An 18,836-nucleotide genomic window follows, 5' to 3' on the forward strand; every position below is an offset into this window, starting at 1 on the left:
ATCCCCAAAGGAATCCCTTGTCGAGGAGAAGAACACCGATGGTTAGAGAGTCGATGGTCTGATGGTGAGCAGCAGAGACAGGATGTGGACGAACGGGAGGGCGGGCGAATTGAACAAAGTAAAGGCGCGAAGAGATGATGGTGGCAGTGGATGAATGGAAAAGTGATGAGCACGGCTCGCAGAGGAAACACTGGCACGAAAAATCCAGGTTGCAGATTCACTGACTGCAGTGACTGCCAGACTGCCAGCATGGTCGAGATGCGCTAAGCTGTTTCTGGACACGATACTTATCAGCCATGATCGGCCAGGCCATATCATTAGCCTAGGTAGGCTAAGTTAGGTACTTACCACTTAGTATCTACATACAGTACCTAGTGCTTGGGTTAGGTACAAGCAGGCGCGTCCAGACTGCCCTCCAGTAAAGACACAACTTGGAACCTCAAGCACTTACCTACGTATTTACATATATACTGGCTCTGCAGGGTTCGTTATCTGACCTGTAAGATACCTGAGGGGATTACAGGTGGTGTACCTAATCAGTGAAGCCCTTACCTGAAGGCTGGGCTCACACAGAACTCCTTAGCCCCTTATCACATGGATGGATGTACATGTACATGTACATGTACATGAACATTGAAGACCCCGGGGTAGACCCATTCAGCCCCAGCCCCTCTTGCCGGGAAAAGTGGGATGTGGCTGTGCTGGAAGAGTCTTGGCGTCGTGTCCCTCCCATGTCCCAGAAGAAAGACCCCTCCAATCGCTGCTCAAAAAAGAGCTTCATACAAACTTCATTACCTAACTACCTACCTACCTTCTAGGTATCTTCATACATGTGTACCTCTCCATTAGTTGATTTGTTCTCAATTCCAATCTGGCCAGCCTCTTGCCTCCCCCACTAGGTTCAACAACTGTCAATAATCCATGAATCTCTCCCTTCAATCTCAAGACCTCGCCAATTTTCAGTCGTTGTAGCATTAACTGCACGTGTTTGCGCCGACTTGAGAACAGCTACCACGCCGCCAGGTCTCTTTCTGAGGCCATGTCAACCACACATCCGCATCCGTGTCTAATATAGCTGCGAATTTGGGGCAAGAACCCGAAGCGCGGCCATGAGTTCCATGTTGAAAAAGACGGGAGGCTTGTCCTTCAAGCCGAAGGCAGGTCGTCGGCCAGGAACCGGCGCGTCCAAACCACCTACGAGCTCAGCCTCAACAGCTACAACACGTGTGCCAACCTCCGAACCCCAGTCTCAAGTTTCGACACCCGCTGCTTCTAATCCTGCAACGCCTTCCGTCGTTGGCTCAATTGAGACTGTCGTTGACGAGGCAAGCATACCACCAACAACTACCGAACCACTTCCAACGCCCGCGAACACACAGCCCCTTTCCACTTCCACGCCAACCGTTGAAGTTCCCGCTGTTGATCCTACTCCAGCACCAGCAGTATCTCCTCAACAGCAAGCGCCGCCTACTCCACCAGTTACCCAAAATCCGACCCCTCAGCCAAATGACGAGGCCACCCACGATGCTGCCTCGACCTCAGGATCAGGTAGACGAGCCACAGATTCATCTAGTAACGAGACCTCTTCGGAGAACCGGACAGAAACAAGAGTCAACCTTCCCGGTACGGCAAAATCGCCGCCATTACCCTCCATTAATGCTCCCCGAATACGGCCAGAACAACCGAACGCTGAATCAGAGGGGGCAACAGGACCGCGTAGGGCACTTCCGCCTCCAGTCTCTGACCCTACTTCTTCGGTGTCTAGATCAGGGGAAACCGCTGCATCTCAACGTACGACATCAAGAAAGTCAGCACCACGGAAACGCAAGTCAGCCGTAGCCAACGGTGAGACTAATGCAGAGGATTCTGCGCCTAAAAAAAAGCGACAGCGCAGAAAGTCAAACACCAGCGCAACGGCCGAAAACGACACTAATTCCGAGGCTGTGAAGCCCACAAGGCGCCGGAAACGTGAATCAACTCCAGAGAATGCAGAGGAGCTCACAGTAGACCACACTACCATGACGGTTGGAGAACTAACTAAGGATCTTGGAATTGGCAAACGGTTCAGGCATGCAGAAGAGATCGAGCAGCGAGCGCGAGAAGCCCGTGCAAAAAATCGGCTCAGAAGATTAGAGCGCGAAAAAAGGAAACTTGGCCTTCTCGGTCCTGAAGATGAAGATTCACTATCACAGCCCGATACCCCTAATGAGAGCGGCGAAAACCGTGGGGCTGCAATGGCGCAGCTAGGTGCCTCTATGGAAGCAGGTGCAGCACAAGGCGTCGGCTACGATGTTGTAGATGGGCAAATCGTTGTTCACGCAGCATCTCTTGTCGTCGACAGACACAACCGAGACATGCAGAACTTGGAAGAGGTAGAAGAAAATGACTTCACAAACTGTAAGCTCGATTACCTGAGTTGATTTTCTGCTTCCATACCTGTCAACCATATGTCACACCGAAGAAGTCATATATGTTTCAACATATACTTGCATTCTTTCGACTGAGATCATCAACTAACAATAACTTCTTTTTAGTGGTTAACTCGGCATCTTTCGCTAAGCGTGTTCAAGCGCCGGGTAGCTGGACAGATGAAGAGACAGATAAATTTTATCGACTTCTACGCGCGTTCGGAACAGATTTCGAAACTATCTCTAATATGTTTCCGGGCAAGAACCGGCGCGCTATAAAGCTGAAGTTCAACAAGGAGGTTAGTGGCACTTTTTTGCTATTCAGCACCTAATTCCTTAGCTAGATTAGTAGTTCGCTAAACAACCGTATCTCTAGGAGAGACTTCGACCAAATCGCGTTAACGCCGCTATGATGGTTCGTGGTCAGAAGAAAACCACCATTGATATCGACGAGTATAAGGCATCTCAACGCAAATGGCAAGCCAAAGATAAGATCTTGGCAGAGCACGCTAAATTTGCGGAGGAGAAGGAGGCTGAGGTGTCGCGTCTCCGAGAGGAACGACGGGCCGCCGGTCTCATTGACGATGACAATACCACGACTCCTGGAGACAACGCGAACAAGACAAATGAAAACGGGAATGGACAGGAAAACGGCGAGTACGAAGTCATCGAGGAAGACGCGGATGCCCAAGGACAAGGAGGACAAGGACAAGATGTGGATGTCAACATGGACGCTCAGCCAGAGGGCGTCCAGACATGAAATAAAGTGCATCAATTGCCCAGTTCGACGGATGGTGAAGGCAGACTAAGCAAGTCATTGAATGACTGACTTGCTCCATTACTCATTACTTCTCTTCAATTTTGATACCCCATTGCTTACCCACCTACTTAGACCATTGTCTACCTACCTTAGCCAGATGTCCGACACAACTCGCCTGCACATTAGAAATTCAGGCTATTATCCCCCCCCGCGGGAGAAACAGAATATGGAACTAACGCGAAGTCGTACGCGTGTTTTCTTCTGTATTACACAGACACGACATGACATGCTTGTCACTCACATCAATCACACCAGGCATGTCAGAATACGCGGTTAGAAGTCATATCTACCTACCCAGTAGATTACATGTACGAACAAAAATAAAGCAAGACCATCTGTTCAAACCAGATAAATGTCACGAATAAATGAAATGGAATGAAATGAGATGAGATGTGAATAAAAACAAACGCAATATTTTCAAAGAGGAAAAAGCAGAGTTAGTTCCACGGGCTATGAAATATTTAACTTCTTACGATGCTGAAGTAGTAAAACACAATTCATAAAATAAATGTGCTAACTACCCAGATACCAAACAAATATAGTCCACTATATACCTATCTATATTCATCTCATACGCCCAATTAATATATATACCTTTTATTCCCTCCCCTCCTCTTTCCCCTTTTTCCCCGCGGTCAAACACCTACCTACCTACCTGTCTATCCATCTAAGTGAACAGACGATCCAAGTCCCAAAATGATGCTATCAATATCTATTTTCGTGCATAAGTAAGCAGGTAAGTAAGTAGACAGGTGAGGTGACCTAACCAATCAAACAGAAAACAACAAAATATACAAATATATCCTCTAACTTACACACATATCTACTTACCCATGTCATCATTCAACAAATCACATCACTCAAACCAAGCGCATTACAGGTTAGGTAACGTAACAATTCATCCTTTTATTTCATCGGGCTGTTTTCCCTCTCGTCTTCTAATTAAAACAGCTTGGGTAAAAAACACAAAACGAAACGAGCCCTAGCAAAACTTATGTACCTACTAGTTGATGTAAAGCTAAGACAGCGTAAGTTTTTGTTCGTTTGTTCCATGCGAACTCGTCGCTTCAGGGGGAAAAAAAAGCTTTTCAACCAGCCGTCCAACAGTCGGTGGCATCAAACCCCTTCCCTCATATACATCCCATTACCCCCTACCTTACAGGAACATGTTTCGTGTATATTTTGCGAGTACCCCGTGGAGGGTACAGGTGGAGGAGGATAAGACAAGGTCAGCGCGACTATTCGCTCTAACTCATCATACAGGATATTTGGTCCTCGGGTTGAAGGTAAAAGGTGAAAAAGTAGCAACGCAGAAACAACAGCATAGAGCTAGAACACAGATCGTGACTAGGCCGCTGGCTCGTCGTCATCCGGCTGATCAAAGAGGAAATTGGCAGCCAGCTCCTCATTCTTATCACAAGCAAAGTATGCCTGGATAGCTGCATCGCGGTCGAAGCCAAGTCGACATAACTACCAACTTATTAGCACGAAATCTACACAAGAAGCAAAAGCACACGTCTTACTCTCTCGATGGCATCGCGTTCTTCCTCGGTGACACTAATAGCCTGAGCGCCCGGGGGAAGCGGCGCATCGTCATCTCCATCCTCTCCTAGGAGTTGTAAGAACTGCTCTGGGTTCGAGGATATAAGTTGGGCAAGCTGGGGGTTTCCGGCGCCTAGTTGTTGTAGAATGGGCTCGAGCATTTGTGGCTGCTGCTGAACGACTTGGCGTAGTTGCTGAAATTGAGCATTGTTACGCAAGAAATCGAGGTTCCCCAGGCTTTGAGCCCCGGCAGTCGCTCCAGCAGCAGCAGCAGCCGCCCCAGCGGCTTGCGCTGCGGCGCCACTTGTTCCACGGCTTCCACCTTGACCTTGCTGGGCTGCGAGATCGAATAGGTTGACAAAGTCGCCCGGAGTTCCACTTTCAGCAGGTTGGCCAGCAGGAGCCGCGGCAGAAGGATTCGATGCTGGTGCAGATTGCTGCGCAGGCTGCTGTCGAGCGCTCTCGGGTATTCCCTGCAAAATCAGCGTCTTGGGTTCAAGTTTTTAGTAGTTTCAGGTTCAACTTACATTTAATAAGTACTCAACGGCACGGTCTGGGTTGTAGAACGCAGCACGCAGGGCGGCTTCAATCTGAGCACGTTCAAAGCCCATGGCTTCCATATTTGCGACCACAGCAGCTCGTTCGGCACCCATAGCCATCGAGCTGTCGCCAGATGTTGTGGACTGAGTACCAGCCTGAGGACCGGCCGGAGACGGTGTAGCAGGAGGTGCGGCACCAGCTGTAGTTGAACCGGATGTATGAGACGGCGCAGCTGGAGCAGCAGGTGTTGACGCAGCAGGGCGGGCAGGCGTCTCAGGGACAGAAGTCGACGAGGCAGAGGCAGAGGCAGACGTAGCAGCGGCGGGGGTAGGTTTAGGCTACAACAGAATCAGTAACAGCCCGACGGCACTCGCGTCAACATGAGTCTGATACGAATCGTACCTTATTTGTCATGCAGACGACGAACCCCTTCTCTTCAATCTTGTATGTCCCCATCTTCTCGTCATCTTTGAGAATCTTGCCTATGCCCTGGTCAGTATATCCAGCAAGACACAGGTCACTTTGGTCACGTTTTGGATCGTACCAGAGTAGATGAGCTTGACCGTCTTTGCATCGAAACCCTGATCCGCCTCGATTCTGTCCTTCACGGTAGACACCTATGACGATCTTGTTAAATCCACTTCTATCTTCAAGCCAAACGCTGCCCACAGGTACTCGGATAGGAAAGCCGGTAGGTAGGTAGGTAGATATGTGGTGTATGTGGTGGGATGTTGAAGCAGGTATCAGCGACTAGGCAGGGGAGCAATGACGACATACAAGCTCTTCGGAGTCGACATCGAGGAAGAATTTATTTTGCTTGAGATCCTAAAGCCGAGCAGATATGTTAGCAAGAGAGCAGGCCACATGGGAAAGCGGGCAAGATAAGAAGCAAGAAGCAAGAGGCAAGAAGCAGAGAGGGTAACGGTGGCGGTGGTGGGTTTGGATTGTGGCAGGTCAAGCTCCAGCCAGGTGCGTGCAGTAGCAGCCTGATGTGTGTCTGGTCGGTTGACTCCCCGCAATCCGCGGTGCGTGCAGTGCGTAGGGCAGGCGGGCAGGCGGGCAGGCAGGTCCGTGGTTCGTGGGCATGTGCAGCAGGAGCTTAGCGTAGGTAGTAGCATACCCTGAATGTGATCTTCATGTTGGTGAACAGTGCAGCTTGACGACAGCTGCGGCGAAGACGACGACGAGAGTGGTGAGAAGTGGCTGCGGGCAGCGCGAGAGAGAGAGAAAGAGGGAGAGGGAGAGAGAGGGTGTGTGTGGGTGTGGGTTGGTTGAGGTGACAGTTCGTGAGTAAGTGAGTAAGTGAGTGAGTGAGCGAGCGAGCTGCAGTGGTAGTAATGGGTAATGGTGGTTGTGGTGGTGGCCTTGCTGCTTGGTCTTGCTTGCTTGCTTGCTTGCTGGTTGCTGCTGGTTGTTGCTGCCGCACATAAATACTTACTATATACCTTCGTACCTACTAGTCTACCTCCTACCTACCATATGTACTACCTACTCGCCTATCTACCTTAGGTACCTACAGTAGTAGTACTACAAGGCAGGAAGGTACATGTAGGTATTCACTTGAATGGTTGAAATTTTACCATCCCCCCTCCCTCTGGTAAGTGAATGGGAGCTTAGAGTAATAGTAGTTAATACAGGATATGGACAGATAGATAGCGATATGTACCGAATGGATATTTATTCTTTCTCTCTCTATCTAGTTATCTCTTTTCACTCTATTCAAAAGTTCTCTCTCCATCTCCATCTCCCTGCTCTCTCTCGGAGAGGCAAGTAAAGTAGGTAGGTAGGCAGGGCAGGAGAGTGCCCGCCCATTTTAGGTAACAGCTTCAATGATGTGTTGCGCCGGCAGTGGGGGCGGGGGATCCCCCCCAATTGGCTCAATGACGACCACCTGCAGACACAGAGTCTGCCAGAGACACGTCTCTAGCTTGCCTCTAGCCAACCTGGGTATTCCTGATGTTGCATCCCTTGTCTTCCGCAGGGCTTGGGGGTAACCTCCCCAAGGTTTCTCTTCTTCCTGACTGACTTTGCAGCCTGGTCCCTGCCGAGGTTACTTACTTATACTTCTCAACTGCATATGGGTCAGATGGCAGTTCATGATTTGTATGATACCTACCTATGGGCCGAGAGAGCAAATCCATCCATTGACGACGGCCTCTACATGTGAACTCTCCGTAGGTTGGCAGTCTCAAAACATACTACCTACGCGTCGTTTGCGTATCCATAGTTGGACGAAGGGTGAATGGCAAATAGGTACTTCGAAAGCCACGCCATGCAGTAAGCCGACTTCTGGAAACACTATATATACATCATCAGATTATCAGAGTATATCAAAGTATACATGTACGAAAGGGTTAAGGCACTTTCGTATCATCATAGACTTGATGAATAGCAGACACTTACCGTAGTAGAAAGAGCTTCTGCCATCGAATATAAAAGCTCATTATCTGGTGGTGCAGTTGAGCCAGACTAGAACCCAGAGTTGCACGTCAGAGACATTGTGAGTCACAAAATCCATGTCAACGTAAAGATTGCGCTCCAAGAGAGATTTGATTTTTCTACATTTTTCTATGTCGGTGGTCTTCTAGCTTCTTGTTGCTAGTCCCCTTGCTTTCCCCCATCTTTCTAGATGGAAGGGTGCCTGATGCAAACAACCCCCCGTGAAGGCCACAGAAACTCAACGCCTCGCTATAATGACAGTGGTATCCCCCAAACGCCTTGAAAAAAATACCTCATATATATCGCCTGAGCGAACATATATCTGTGGATTTGTCTATGCCAAGTTGACTGTCGATCTCTCTGAGACCCCATCAAGTCATGCCTCATTATATATCATGCAACGCCATCATCACCTCATATCCCAACTCGGCACTCACCCGGATGCCAAGCCCCCTTGTCCGATTGTCAGAGACCTTCATCACTTAGCTGTTTTGTCTTTTGATCTGGTACTCCGAGAGGCTGGACTTGGACCCGGCATTGAGAACCCAATCCGGAATAGGAGGCGTCATCTTCCGTTCCTCGCCATCAACTTCCTCTGGTTGCAAACGATCACCGTTGATGCCGGCTGTCTTCCGGAAACTTTCGTGGCTCCCGTTTCGGCTGAGAGGGCTTACAGGGTTCGGCAGACTGCCACTTCGCATTCGGTTCACCGACTTCCCCGTTATGAATTGGCCGGCATTAGGGGCTGCAACAACCACAGTTCCCGGTGTAACCGCTGGTGGAGGCCCGGGAGAGTCTGAACGAAAGAGGGGATGGATATGAAGCTGAGATTCCGATGATGTCACACTCCTTTCCCGCTGCGGTCCCGGTCTGGGTACAGGGCTATAGCTTCGACCTCTTCTGCCACGCTTCGGAGGTACAAGGTCCAAGGGACAGCCGGGACTCGGGCTGCGGCTAGTCGTGGGGCTGGCGGGAATCGTCTCCAAGAACCGGGTGCGAATAGGCGACGAGGTCTCTAGAACCATTTGTCTATTATGGGGATCGACGGAAGATGTATCCCAAGAGTCAAAACCATCTTCTACGAGACTGACCCTATCTCGATAGGCAACTGAGTCCAGAGAATCCGGTCGCCGTCCAGTTCTTGAACCATTTGAGAGCAGTCTAGTTCTCGATCCGATCGGACGTACAACACCGGACAAAGACCCAGAAAACGACGTAATGGTTTCGGCAGCTGAGCGCGCAGAGCGCCCACTACTAGTCCCAGGGCGACTTGGGTAATCCAACAAGCCTCGTTCATTAAGCCTAGTTTGTGAAGTGGCCGGCTTGGTTCGTTCATAGGGGATAGTTTTGACGCGCATCGGAAGTTGTGGCGATCCTCGACCTTCTTCGTTGGTGTGAAGAGAAAGAGCTTGTTCGGAGTCGGGCAGACGGCTGATTAAGAAATAAACAACAATAAATAAGAGTTGGCTAATAAATGAGAAACCAAGGGCGACGGAAGATCCCGTTACCACGTTTGCCAACGGAACGTTCGAAATGGTTTTTGGCAGGTTTCGTGCTTTGGCGACTAGGATTAACATTGTGACCGATACAACCGAGGCCAACAGGCTGGCGATGAGATCCAGAGCAAACCATACACCCCACAAGTCTTTGGGGCGATAATTATTCGGTCCACGTAGATACTTAATAATTTTGACCACGAGGAGGCCCAGCACAATTGTTTCGACAATGAATGAGAACAATGCTATTCCCCGTGCTGGTGATGTAGTTGGCCAGATTCCACACGTGATAACTACTTCCAAAACCACTGTAGTTGTTGTTGCTAAGACAGCAACAAGGCCAGTGACAGCCGGAAAAGGAGGAAAGATGCCCATGGTAGGCAAGACGGGTGACACCCGGTGTTATGTCTGCAGACAAGCTAGGGCACTAAGGCAATTCAACATGGGAGGTGGGGAGGGTATAATTTCTGGGCCACCCGTGTTTTCTAGTCCAGAAGAAACCGACCGAACAATATTCCTCTCAACTATGCGGTACCAGAATGCTGCGAGAATGGCGGGTGTCGCTAACAAGGAGCTCGTTGTGTGAGCAGTTATGCCCAGCAGGCCTTCCAGGGACTTCCTGGCACTGGGACAAGTGAAGCACCGAGCACGGAAGTTCTGAAAGTACTGTCCGTGGCTGACAACGTTTGAGACCTGGAGGCTGAATGGGTAATCAGGGTAGAAAACGCCTCTGAACCAGGTACTAGCACCTCCACAAAGTCGGATTTCTGCAATAAGCCCGAGACCCAACGGGGTTTGTCGTTTTAGGAGCGAGAGTGCAAGGTCGAGTCCATATATCGGGCTGCAGGACGGCCAGCTGCGAAGACATCAAACCGGACAATCGGGACAGCGCAGCTAATATCACCGGGTGTTTCGTCATACAAGAACAGAGCTGAGAGTTTATCGACCCAATTTATCCACCGAATGACACATCCAAGCGGGTAGACAGTTCTTTTAAGCGAACGACCACGGGTTCGTCAGACAGTAAGATGGCGAGTTTTAGCGATCGTAGTGAGCCGAATAGCAAATGGATAAACTGAATTACAGAAAGAGCAAACAATGGCCACAATAATAGGCCAGTTCACTTGCTTTTGGATGTTACGAGGGCGGACAGGCGGGCAAACAGAGGCCCAGATTAGATAGGGAGTGGGTTAGACAAGCGAGAGACTGGGGGAATGGGGATTTAATTATAGCGATGGCAGGCAAAACGAATGTGAATGTGAGGGCGAAGATGGGGGCGAAGATGGAGGCGAGGATGGAAGCGAGGATGGAAGCGGATGGAGGTGAGGGTTGGGAAAGGTAAGGACGAGGAGGAGGACGAGGGCGAGCGAGTGTTCTTGTCTCTGATGCACCAGCGGGGTGAGAGCGGGCCAGTCAGGCTAAAAAGAGTGAGGGTCGTTGCGACGCGTTTGCGGGATGGGGGATTCTCACTCTCTCGTTGGCCACTGGCCTCGCTCGCGCTTGGTGAGAGAGCAAGCTGGTTCTGCCATTGGAGCCATTGGAGCCATTGGACCTGGTTGCATCTGACCGGCTACAGGGTCGGTAGAAGATGCCAATATGACAGTAATAGTACACACGCTGCCCAGGAACTAAACACTTAGGTGAAGCACCTACTGTACGCTACCTAGCAGGCGATGCCGTGCAGCGATTCCATCCACCATCCACCACCACCCCACCCCCCTAAACCCTGCCACCACACGCTACTACTGTAGGTAGGTAGGCATGGTAAGCGGGTCCCTCTGTTCCCGTCCGGCTGGGCGCTGCTGACCCCGTCTCGCCTGTCTACGAAGTACATACTGTAGCCCGTCCAGGCTCAGCAAGGATCATGCAGGTACAGACCACAGCCGGCCAGGGAGGACACGGTCTGAGCGCCGTGGTCGACGACGACAAACTGCTGCGTTACCGTTGGATGGGGAGCTGGGAAGTTGGCTGGCTTGGCTACCTCCTGTACTAACAGTAGGTACGATACCTACAGCTCGAGTACAGTAGGTAGCTCTGACGGGATAAATGAAGACCGATTGGTTGTCGCTCGCTCAGCAAGTGTGAAGGTTACTTCATAGGTAGGTAAGCTGCTGCACTTGTTGTTTTGTGCGCATTTGTAGACATTCAAATTACAGTGCGTACTTGATGATGATGATGATGATGATGATGGTGTGTGCAAGGCCATTCTCTGAAGCTTCGGAGAAAAAGGCGATCTACTAACTACCTAACTATCTAAGCAGGTACACTAAGTGGATTAGTACAATGTGTCAACGACTTAGATACTCACTTACCTACACGAACTAAGTACATAGGTAGTAGGTATGTAAGTAGGCTGTGCTGTGATGGGCCTTTGCCCGCCGGCGTCGGTGAGCGGGATAGGTAGTCCTACTCCCGACTGGCAACCAGTTCAAAATAGTTATTCATAGCTCTGGCAGACTCTACCAGGTAGCTAGGTAGGTTAGCTACCTGGAGCTATCCAGCGGCTGTGTGCGTGGCCTCCAAATCGGCCTTTTTAGATCCCGGCTACAGATACGCTATTTGTTCGAGAACGTTTCCGAATCCATCCAACGGCCTTTAGCTCTAGTTTTCAACCTTCCTTCATTTCTCGTTTCGAAACGTTGATTCCCAGCCCACCGGCGTACACTAACTACATGGTGAAAAAAAATCCCCAATAGGGTGACAAGAGAATTGACGTTATCAAGCTTTCCGTATGCCACCTGACACAGGAAAGAGTATCTGCCCATTAGACGACGAACTGAAACAATTGTTTCCTGTAATCGACGTTACTAGCCAGGACTGTACTAAGTATGATTTCTAGTACTCGTGGAACCCCGGAGCAGAGACCCAGGCCCTGTCGGAGAAAATCCAGATCGGGACTTTGTGTTGTGCGTGAGTAGCGGACGGCGTCATCCTGATTGGCCAAGGATGCGGGAAATTTGACCACGAAGAAAACTCGCCGGATTGGCCTGGGAGGTGCGGCGCAGGTCGAAAACAACATGGATGAGCCATGTAAGGAATTATTTATAACAGTTACTTGTATAGGCATTAGATACAGTACTTACACTTCAGCTTTGGCATCTCCTCTACTTACTTACAGTACCTACAAATACTGTGCGAATTGTTCAGCAGAGAGAGAATCGTGCAGAAACAAGATGACGATGATGTTGCAATAAACCACAACTATCTACTTACTTACTTACTTACTTACTTACATAGAGCCATTGCATCATGACGATTATGTCTGTGGCGCAAAAAGAAAAGCAGAAGAGGCGCACGCCTATACCATCGGTGCTTCGCCATCATAAGTTTCTCTCCTCTTGTCTCACAGAGTTTTTTCAATTTGCATCCACAGCCTTACGTGTAAGTCCGTATTGTCGCCATGTGTCCTAACCTGACAAGCTAACTCAAGACGACTATTATAGCCAGGGACGTAAGCAGTCCTTGACAATAACAAGAAAAGAAAGAAGAAAAACTATAAACGTACTATAGCAGACTGGGTTGGTATAATAGAGGTACATAGATCGTGATAGTGCATGTAGTGCACAGGCACTAGGTAGTCTATGTCCTAGCATGTATCGTCATGTTTTATGATGCAGGCCTGGTGTCCAGGTTGAGGAAAAAACCCACCCACAACCCGTTCCTTTAATATTGCTCAGGCATCTCAGGTATTCCAGACAATATTATCGCTTACAGTAGTATACTTAAGTATTGTAGTGTACAGTTACGAGCGCGACCGTACCCGCGGCACTCCTCAATCCTTCAGACCTACACGTGTACTAATGTACGGCAACAAATCCCTTCGGACCGCAAACCCAAGTCATCCGTTACCAATATGACGGGTGGTATTACTGCTATGTAATAACAAAAACAATAACACCGACAGCGTCCCTCCAGTGGACACGGCAAATGGATCTAGTGAGACTTTGTTTTACACATTTTTTACCGCCATGTCTTAGAGGTGAGATAGAGGCTCTTTAGACTCTGGCACTAGGTACTTGTTAGCAAAATAGGTAGAGAGAGGTGTGCGCAATATCGTGGACACACGAGAACTGCACAGTCGAAGCTGTAGCCCATCCTACACTGTACCTGATCACACAGTGGTATCCCTCAGAGCCCTCTCACTTGGTTGGATCTGCCTTGACTGCCGTGGCGCATGCAGGGGAAATCGCACTATGTAACCATACGTGGTGTCGTGATTGTCTCAGCCCTGCGCACCACACACATACGAAGTACACACACTCACACATACGATGCCACTCCCAGGACTGCGTGGAAAATGAGGAAACAACTCCTGATCGTCGTCGATCACTTTAGGGAGAGAACACCATCATGGGCTTAGAGTGTTTAAAAAGCTAATCGATCGTGCGTGGAAACCACCGAGTAAAATTCGAGGAAGTCATCATCCGTGTCTGCTACCTATCAGTAAGGGCTTACGTAGGTAGAGCCTACACCGGTCGCCGCTCAAAAGCAGATGTCCCGCAACGAGCCTTCTGTCCAGTCCTACATTATCAGGATCGTGAACAGGCAGGTTGTGCCGATCTTACTGCCGTTACGGTTCCCAACCGGGTCAGCCGGGCCCGCTTACGGGATGTAGGCATTTGCATCAGATGAAAAACGCTGCCATGCCGCTGTGACAGGAGGCAGATAAATTGCTACACTTCCTTCAGTAAAACGCCCACGATAAACGTGTACCTAGCATCCAGGAAGGACATTGCAGTGATGGACGAGCCGTGCAGACGCCTCAAATTGCAGGGCGGGCGTACCCGGTTGCCGCCAGCGATACTACCGTACTTCGAGCCTCAGTCAGCGAGGGATTCATGATGCGAGAAGCGCGGAACTGTATTGTCAGAAAAGCGGCTTACTGAGAGCTGCCTCGGTAGGTAGTAACAATAAGTAACATCGCGCACTCTCACACAAACAAAATCGATCAGGATGCAAAGAACCTGCTCTTGCACATTACAGTACTATAACCTACAGTAGTAGGCCGTAGGTTTTCTCAAATGCCAGGTGATGAGGTATCATTCTCTCGCAAGTAACGTACGAAAGGAGAATCGTCTCTTGACAGGTAACGGGGGCCTTCAGACGGTGTTGATGTGGAACGACCCAAACCCACTCGCTGCAGCGCTGCTGCAAGCCTCGCTCTGGGCAAGCTTATGCCCTCACCAAAGATACAGACATGAGTCAGATCATATCAGATCATAACCCTACCTCGCCTACCTACTACTGCAAAGCCGAACGTGGCCCCGGCATAGTGGATGTATTCACAACTCAGTTGGCCTCTCAGATACGATCGAGTATCTGTGATAATTCCATTCAATCGGACTGAATCCGACCATTATTCAAACTATTAGTGGAGTTTCTATCACCTTGGTTAAGAGCGAGCCTTCGTTGAAGCCAAACATTGGACAGACTCGCGTAGTATTCCGCAGTCTCTCTCTCTCATCAGCTTCAGGCACGAAGCACCCCACCCCGCAAAAACACTGTAAGAATCTTGCTGAGCGATGTGCGGCAAGTGACACGGGTAGATGAGATGTCAGCCTCCACGATTCCCTAAGATTCCTCTGTAGTCGGCTATGTTTTACCGACGAGTGTGTGTCTGCGATGAGTGTTGTGGCGCCGAGAGATGGCATCATAGTGCTCTCATGTCAGGAATGTGGTTACTGTAGGTGTCTCCCAACGACCCATGCATGAAACGGTCATTTACATACTTACCTGGTATATATACATATTCTAGCACAAAGTAACACACATCGAACCGAAAAGAGAGCCAGATTGGTAGGCTGGGAGTTATCTGCGCCGTTGAAATTGACGAGAATAGCATCAATTAGCTACCGAGTACCACGCATCGCCTAGACTTGGTCTGGTGCGCGCCACCACCGTTGGCTTCGACTACACACCATACTTACTTACTTACAAATGCCATACAACATACTAACCTAGTTCTCCATACTCTGTCCAGGCCTACCTAACCTACTTACACGATTTCCCATCGCCCGTGATAGGGCACAACCCAGGGTCGTGGTAGATCGCCCAATGTTTCACGTGGGTTTTTCTCTTGGCATCCTTCCTAGGACAATTTCCGAAAGATCCGCGCAGCCGCAATCGTCTACTACCGTAGTACAAGTAGGTAGGTATATCTGCCCTGACGAGACGGATCTTCCTCAGGTACGGCGTAAGGCCGCCCATCCAGCTGCCTATTTGGGCATTCTATAACACTCCTTCAATATAATAACAGACGCCTTATACTACTTGGCAGGCCTATAGCTGAAAGCCAAAAACTGTGAAAAATTTCTTTCCAACGGTCTGGTCTGCCAACGGTTACTTAAGTATTCTTTCTTGGGGGCTTTACACTACTTGTGGTTTTAATTGTATGCAGCGAGGCGCAGCGTCGGTGACGAGAACTTGCTTTCGAAGCTGAAAGACACAAGTTGCGTATATAAGGTATATATATCGTATGTATGGGGTTGGTTGGCTTTCAGGCCCTCCTCGATTCAGATTTGATTCTCGCCTTCGCTTGCCTAAACGACCCAGTCAGTCACACAATACGTTTCCTGAACACCAAGGCTGAGCAGTGAGCCCGGCCTATGAGCTGGGGAAGCACAGTCGCACAGATTAATCAATTAATATGGCCAGCTCTCTCGCACTTCTACCTACCGCCGTATATTGCATATTCGCGTTGATCGCCTATGTAGGGCACAACCGCCGTAATTTGTCACATCTTGGTCATGAATACCGTCCATCCCTTGCTTACGCGATCTGACCAACGGCGTCGGCAACACGGTATCGGCACACCACTATCGGTCATGATCAATCCCGAGCGTCTAAGATGCTTGATCGGGCCAATGAGGGGTCTTTCCTGAGCCGTGTTGCTCGTTGTATCTAGTTGGCTGAAAAGTGAATCTCAATCTTATCTTACCTCAGAACTGTGTGTGCCTATTTGTGTATCTACCCCCGGATTTAGTCCACATCATGAAGTTTATTCCTTTTTTTTTCTCCGCTCTTGTTCGGCTGACAGGAAAACGCGCTTTTCGCAATCCAATTTCCTTATAACGGTGGAGCGAATACCCAGTGGTAAGCGGCTTGGATCGTTGATGAGAAATCAGTACTTTTTCGCCAAGAGCACGAGCGCGGCTCAGGTATAATTGACTATTATATAGTCATTCTACCAACAATTATCTACCGGGTTGTCAGGGATGGGGTATCCGTCTTGGAATCATTATACCTTTTTCGCGCGTGCCGAATAACAGTTATCATGTACCTACAGGGAGACTGCCATATGGTAATACAGAAATCTCAGAGGGATTGAGAGCTACGATAGCAGCATGATAACTTCTAATCGTCTGCGTATAATGTATGCCTTCTAAACAGTACAGATCTAACCATCATATACTCAATGACCCTTCACTGCCCGTCTAGGTAGGTGAATGAAAAAGGACCCCAGACGGCACGTTCCGCCCTTTTCTTATCGTCTGTATTCGTACGCCGTGCCCCCTATCTAAGCCCACACTCCTACCAACAACAGGGACAAGGGCTCTTCACCTTCAACCGGTCTTAGGTTGACGCACAGAAACACAGAAAATACACTAAGCTTAGAGCCTCGCTCCTGCTTCTCCTCGCTAACGCAGGGTCCGGCCTTAGTCCGGGCCGTCTTTGAATCTGCGAACTACCTACCTACTGTAAGCTGTCGAGCTACCCATATCCTACGCAGCGTCGTGTCCTCTTGATACCTGCCGTTATTGAGTATCCCAATATTACCAGCGACAGAGGCTCTCTATCTGGATTCGGCCATCTAGTCAGCTTCATTAGAGGCCTGATCGTTTATCTGAACTGTTCTTTCGCGTTGTGCGCTTTACAGTACACAAGCCACCACACCATTACACCACACCATGTCTTGACTCTCTAAGATTATGTTTCCCATGGTTCATCAAACGAGAACACCGACAGCCGATGTACTCGGATGGAGAATCTTCCAGACGAACTGTACTGTAAGGTATGCCTCCACCGAGGAACTCCTGTAGGACCGTGCACAGTCCTCGGCCACACCACCAACATCCATATCAGGTTATGACAGGTTTGCCTAGGTCAGGGTCTCTAGATCCTCCACGAATCGCTCTCCAACCTGGGGAAGTGCTCTGTAAGCGAGCTCTCGCTGTGGTCGGTTAAGGAGCTCGATGAAGAACATGAGCACGGACAACGCGTCGCCCGCCCACACGTGTGCGTCTGCGTTTCCATGCCGGCACATGAGTAGAGATCGACCAAGACGCCGGACCGTGATGAATGTGCAATGGCTTGGGATGCATGAACGGCTTGTTCATTCCCGAACTCGGTCGGCCATTGGTAGGCCTTGTCCCTTTCTGTGAATTGTACTTGACAGATGCACAGCCGGCATGTTTTGGCCAAGAGTCAGTCTACTTACTTAAGTAGGATACTTTCTTGGTGGTTGTGCAACGGCGGGTGGAAATCGATAACCGTCGAGAAGAAGTGTCGGTTAGTTGCTGGCCTCGTCAACTATGCGATATAAACTGCAAGTAACTCCATAGTGTAGAGATGGCGTCATATACTCCCATGCTCAGTCAGGGTCCTGCATCGTACGAAGATTGAGCACATTTTCAACTCACATTCGCTGTTTATGACGATCTGTTTACTTTCATGATATAGCTATCGCTGGCAATATTTGTTGCGCTTGGACCTAGCGTCGGAGCTTTAGTCGCCTGTGTTTAACGAGGACATCCACACCTCCGGTATTTTCAACATTGGCCTGATACCTTCACCGTTTCCCTATCAAACATAATCATTGTTCAGTCGTACGTTAGTTGAGTCTTGGTTGTGCTTGAGCTATACTTTAGTTTTTCTTCTTGTTATGTTGTTAGTATACTTTACTCATGATCCTGACAATAAGAGTCCTGAAAAAACCTTGCTTGCCTCCCAACAGCGCCCCTAGTTAGTTCCTGATCAGCGAGGTACAACTTAAGCTTTTCGTAAATGGTATAAGTGTACATGGCAGGGGCGAAAGTTCCGTTGAGCCTTTTCCACAAGAGCCTTTGTTTCGATCTTGGCCAAGAAATGGCACCGGGGTATATGATGTGATTTCTACGGCTATCTCTTGCTCTCCTGTTCCTACTCAGTGCGCAAGACACTGGCGTTAGAAGATGCGATTTCTATACAGTACAAAGTGTATTCAATAGACTTTGGCACCCACAAGTACAAGCGCGAGAATTTTACAATAATGAAAAGAGGTCCGAGGGCATATCCTTCTGCATTTAGTCCGAAATCAGATAATGTCCCGAGATGGCCTCGCTGACTTGTTTGACGAGGGTGCAGATGCGTCATTTTCGGTCTCTAGCCTCACCGACAAGACACCGTTCCATCGTGAGGGACTATCTCGGTCTTGTCATTATCATAGACGGTGCAGGAATTACTCGCTTGCCAAAGTATTATGGACCGTAGTTACGTCTGGGTCTTGAGTCTAGACAAGGTCGTCTATTACCTGCAACTAGAAATTCCATATCCAGACTAATGGAGACGTGGTTTTTGCAAATGTGCCAAGATCTGTCTTGGTGATGGGTCATG

The 18,836-nt window shown here is 49.3% G+C and overlaps 3 protein-coding genes across 3 annotated transcripts; 1 reads left to right on the forward strand and 2 right to left on the reverse strand.

The window, feature by feature from the left end:
• Positions 1-775: 775 nt before the first annotated feature.
• Positions 776-3,828, forward strand: F5B22DRAFT_582773 (uncharacterized protein). The gene is made up of 3 exons (XM_047973326.1): positions 776-2,397; positions 2,535-2,707; positions 2,785-3,828. The coding sequence occupies exons 1-3, from the start codon at positions 1,110-1,112 to the stop codon at positions 3,166-3,168; spliced, it is 1,845 nt and encodes a 614-aa protein (XP_047836296.1). The 5' UTR covers positions 776-1,109; the 3' UTR covers positions 3,169-3,828.
• Positions 3,829-4,037: 209 nt separating this feature from the next.
• On the reverse strand, positions 4,038-6,692 carry F5B22DRAFT_582776 (UV excision repair protein Rad23). Its single transcript, XM_047973327.1, has 7 exons — positions 6,431-6,692; positions 6,088-6,135; positions 5,855-5,927; positions 5,713-5,792; positions 5,298-5,648; positions 4,752-5,243; positions 4,038-4,698 (listed from the first exon to the last, which is right to left on the reverse strand). Exons 1-7 carry the CDS (start codon positions 6,446-6,448, stop codon positions 4,576-4,578), a joined length of 1,185 nt encoding a protein of 394 aa, XP_047836297.1. The 5' UTR covers positions 6,449-6,692; the 3' UTR covers positions 4,038-4,575.
• A 1,282-nt stretch (positions 6,693-7,974) lies between these two features.
• F5B22DRAFT_9927 (uncharacterized protein) lies at positions 7,975-9,803 on the reverse strand. Its single transcript, XM_047980759.1, has one exon. It carries the CDS (start codon positions 9,618-9,620, stop codon positions 8,232-8,234), a length of 1,389 nt encoding a protein of 462 aa, XP_047836298.1. The 5' UTR covers positions 9,621-9,803; the 3' UTR covers positions 7,975-8,231.
• Positions 9,804-18,836: the final 9,033 nt, after the last annotated feature.

Source organism: Xylaria bambusicola (genome assembly GCF_022495145.1).
Source record: "Xylaria bambusicola strain CBS 139988 unplaced genomic scaffold F5B22scaffold_1, whole genome shotgun sequence".
Lineage (NCBI taxonomy): Eukaryota > Fungi > Ascomycota > Sordariomycetes > Xylariales > Xylariaceae > Xylaria > Xylaria bambusicola.